The sequence below is a fragment of the Nyctereutes procyonoides genome, unplaced genomic scaffold (genome assembly GCF_905146905.1).
Source record: "Nyctereutes procyonoides isolate TBG_1078 unplaced genomic scaffold, NYPRO_anot_genome, whole genome shotgun sequence".
Classification (NCBI taxonomy): domain Eukaryota; kingdom Metazoa; phylum Chordata; class Mammalia; order Carnivora; family Canidae; genus Nyctereutes; species Nyctereutes procyonoides.
In genome coordinates, this window is record NW_026575126.1 from 1562918 (window position 1) to 1567055 (window position 4138).

At 66.1% G+C, this 4138-nt stretch overlaps 1 protein-coding gene across 1 annotated transcript; it reads right to left on the reverse strand.

Moving 5' to 3' along the window:
* Window positions 1-277: 277 nt before the first annotated feature.
* LOC129519312 (basic proline-rich protein-like) lies at window positions 278-2437 on the reverse strand. The gene is made up of 3 exons (XM_055339709.1): window positions 2264-2437; window positions 809-2206; window positions 278-553 (listed from the first exon to the last, which is right to left on the reverse strand). The coding sequence occupies exons 1-3, from the start codon at window positions 2435-2437 to the stop codon at window positions 278-280; spliced, it is 1848 nt and encodes a 615-aa protein (XP_055195684.1).
* Between the last annotated feature and the right edge of the window lie 1701 nt (window positions 2438-4138).

Here is a 4138-nt window from a genome sequence, read left to right on the forward strand (position 1 = left end):
GGGAGCCGCGCCGCCGCCGCCGCCGCCGCCGCCGCCGCCGCCGTGGTCGGTCGCGCGGCGCGCAGGGCGGGCGGAGGCAGGGCAGCCGAGGCGCTCGAGCCTCCCCGCCGGCGCTCGGGGCTCCCCCTCGGCCGCGGCCGCCGGACCTGCCCGCTGCGCCCGGAGGGCCCCGGCACCATGGCGTGACGCGCCCCCGCGCCTCGGCCGGCCCGCGCCCCCCGCGCCAGGCCCCCGCGCCAGGCCCCCGCGCCCGCGGCGCTGCGGACCCCGAGCACCCTCAGGAACCAGCCCGGGCGGCGGCACGACTCGCTCTCGCCAACCTCATGGGCAGTGGCTCCCGCCGGCGATGTGAGTAGCGCGCTCCTGTTTCGTGGCCCGGGGGGTGGGGTGGGGGGCCGGGGGCTGCGGGGACGCTGAGCGCCCGAGGTGCGGGGCTGGGGCGCCCCGGGGCGCTGTCGGGGAGCTGCGCGCTTGCGGGGCGCGCGGTGCCTCGGGCGCGGGCGCCGGCCGTGCGGGCGCCTGGGAGCCCCGGTGGCCCGGGCTGCCGGGGACCCTAAAGGGTTACATACTGCGAAAAGGGGAGGCGAGGAGCGAGGGCTGGGCGCGGGGGGCGCGGGGAGCGCGGGGAGCGCGGGGAGCGCGGGGAGCGCGGGTCTGGCCGGGCCGAGCCCCCGCCGTTATCCGGGCGAGGTGCTACCTCCTCGCAGGTGCCGAGGGACGGAGCGCCCATTTGGTCGTGCCCCCCCCCCCCCACGCACACTTGTGGCAGGTCGCGAATGTCCCTTTATCTCGGCAGGTGTAGCATTACTGTTGATGTCTTGGCTTGGGAAAGGCAATTAAGAGGATCCCGCTGCCTTTGGGACCGGAGGGGAAGGGTGGGGTTGGAGGGGGCCGGAGGGGGCGACGAGGGTGACAGGTTGGAGGGCCGAGGAAGCGGGGAGCCTCGGAGTCCGGGGAGTGGGGGGTGCCTGTGTCCCCCCCACCCCCGGAGCCCGGCAGCTCCTGCCCACACACCTCCTTTGTGTTGCAAAGGCGGAGCTGGAGACCCCGCGCGGTGCCGGGTCCCAGCGCTGAGCCTCCCTCCGCATCTCGTCCCCCGAGAGCCCCGAGGGATGCGGGACTCGTTGGGGATCCTCGGCGGCCGGGGGGGGGGGGGGCGGGGAGCGGGGGCAGGAGGTGCCCTGGGGCTCCCGGAGCGGCTCGCGCTCGTCTGCAGCCTCCGCGCGCGCGGGGTCCCCCCTGCCGGGGAGCGGCCGGGGCCGGGGGCGCACGGGCTGCCGCGAAAAATAGCGCGAGTTCGCAGGGGCGACGGCTGCACAGGTGCCTCCTCGGGCTGCTCCTCGGCCCGGGGCGGGGGGGGGGGCGGCTCCGCCCGCCGAGTCCCGAGGGCGCAGCGCGGGGCGCACGGACCGGGTCGCTCGCGCAAGTCCCGGGATGCGCGATGGGCCTCGGAGCGCAGCCACCTGCGACTCCCACGCTCCTCTGGAAGTTCCCCTCCCCGAGGGGTTAGAGACGCCGCGGGCGGGGGGCGGGGCGGCGAGCCCCCAAGGGCCCGCACCTGCCCTCCGCGGCCACTTTGCCTCCGCGCGGGGAGCACCTGGGAGCCACCTGCGCTGCGAGCTGGGTCAGCCCCCGACCCGGGGACCCGCGGACCCGCGGCCGGCAGCGGTTCTACGTGATCCCGTTTTAACCTTGGCGACGTTTCCGAGCACGGTCGAGGTTCCCGTAGCGTGGGCGGCGGGCGCGCGTTCCGGCGGAGGCAGGACACGTGATCGCCCCGACGGGAGAGGCCGGTCCCGGCGCCCGAGTCTCTTTGTTCCGGGCTGAGCCCCCGCGCCCGCCGCCCGCAGCTCGGGCCCGCGGCCCAGGGGGGCTGGAGGGGCTGCCCCCGCCCCCGAGGCGCCCGGGTGGAAGCCAGGCGGTCCTTCCGGGGACGCGGCGGAAAACTTCTGCAGCCCCTGCGCACGTGGGCTCCCGGCGCGCTCCGCCACCTGCCGGCCGCGCCCGGCCACCTGCCCCCACCGCCCCGGGACGCCCCGGGCTCGCTCTGCCAAGGGCTGCAGACGGGGTCGGGGCCGCGTCCCTGCTTCCGAGCATCCTTCAGCCCCCGGGGCCGCCGGAGATGGGGGGGGGGTGCTGCTGGGCTGACGCGGGGGCGCGGGGGTAGCCCTAGTTCTCCACCCACCTGTGCATCGAGGTACCAGACCTGGAGGCCCCCACCTGGAGGCCCTCACTGGGAGGTTCCCCACCTGGAGGCCCCCACCTGGAGGCCCTCACTGGGAGGTTCTCCACCTGGAGGTCCCCACCTGGAGGTCCCCACCTGGAAGCCCTCACTGGGAGGTTCCCCACTTGGAGGTCCCCAGCTGGAGGCCCCCCACCTGGAGGCCCTCACTGGGAGGTTCCCCACTTGGAGGTCACCACCTGGAGGCCCCCACATGGAGGCCCCTACCTGGAGTCCTCGACGTGTTGGCCCCCACCTGGAGGCCCCCACGCGGAGGCCCCGACCTGGAGTCCCCCACGTGGTGGCCCCGACCTGGAGGCCCTCACCTGGAGGCCCCCACCTGGAGGCCCTCACTGGGAGGTCCCCACCTGGAGGCCCCCACCTGGAGGCCCTCACTGGGAGGTTCCCCACCTGGAGGTCCCCACCTGGAGGTCCCCACCTGGAGGCCCTCACTGGGAGGTTCCCCACCTGGAGGTCCCCAGCTGGAGGCCCCCCACCTGGAGGCCCTCACTGGGAGGTTCCCCACTTGGAGGTCGCCACCTGGAGGCCCCCACATGGAGGCCCCCACCTGGAGTCCTCGACGTGTTGGCCCCCACCTGGAGGCCCCCACGCGGAGGCCCCGACCTGGAGTCCCCCACGTGGTGGCCCCAACCTGGAGGCCCTCACCTGGAGGCCCCCCACCTGGAGGCCAATGATTTTGTTTTTCAGCCCATGTTTTAGGCGCCCCCCCCCCCCCCCGTGGGCTGAAGTCTCGCCTGGGGCGGGCCTGCATCGTGTCTGCGTGGCGCTGGGAAGCGCAGCCCATCCCCATGACATATTGTGGAGGGAGACTTCTTTATACATTTTTTTTTATACTTCGCTGTCCAAGAGACGATGGGTGCTTACCATGGCAACCCTTACATCCTCCGTCACGTGTGCCTGCACATATGCGGCTTCAGAATTAGAAACGACTCCTTAAAGAAATAAGCCCGGTCCCGTTACCGTAGCCACGTTTTATTCAGAATTTTAGCACTGCTGCAGGCTTGGCATTAAAATTTTCTTAATTACCATCTTGATCCACTTTATTCCGGAGGCCTTTAATTTTTCTGCGCCCTCCATAAAATACAGAACATAAACCCAAAGTTTTTGTGTGTCTGTATTTTTCTTTGCTTTGGGTTTTTTTTTTTTTTTTTTAATGTGAAGATACAAGTGAATGTCACTAAGGATTTTTATCACTTAGGACAGTCAATAAATACCTTACCCACGTGGAGTTAATTCCCAGGGGTATTCCTTAAATCTCTCGCAGTTTATAGTGCCTGGTAATATTGATAGAAAAACCTGGTCTCTTTAATCATGACTTAAAATGTCCATTCTTTAGGACACTTGAAAATGTGAGGATGCTATGCTTTCACTTGGTTAATGAATAACTTGATAATTGATGTATGAAAATCACACCTACTTATACTCTACTCTTATCTTGAGACGACTGTGGCCTTAGCGTCAGGATGGATCACACATTCCATGATATTATAACTTCCTTCCATATCCAGATTAACACAGCACACAAAGGGTAACCAACTACTAATGAGTTGCCATCTGGGTTACTTCTGGATTCTTCTTACATTTTCTTCTTTCGCATAAATTGTTTGATAAGTTTTAGGAAGTTCTTCATTGAAAGAACATATGCCATCACTTGAGTATAACGATTGCGGCAACCACACCGTCAGTGGAGGACACTGTGTGCAGCATGTGTTCCGTCCAGTAACAATGACTGCTCGGGGGAGCGCTATCCATCTTCTTTTTGGGGCAGTTTAGACAGTCATGTCAATTTGCAGTATGACTCCGGGAAGACCATTAATTCAAATCTGTGACACCGGACAGACCTTTAGTTTGTGCCAAGCCAACTGGCCATTAAGTAGTTCATATTCCCAAGGAAAT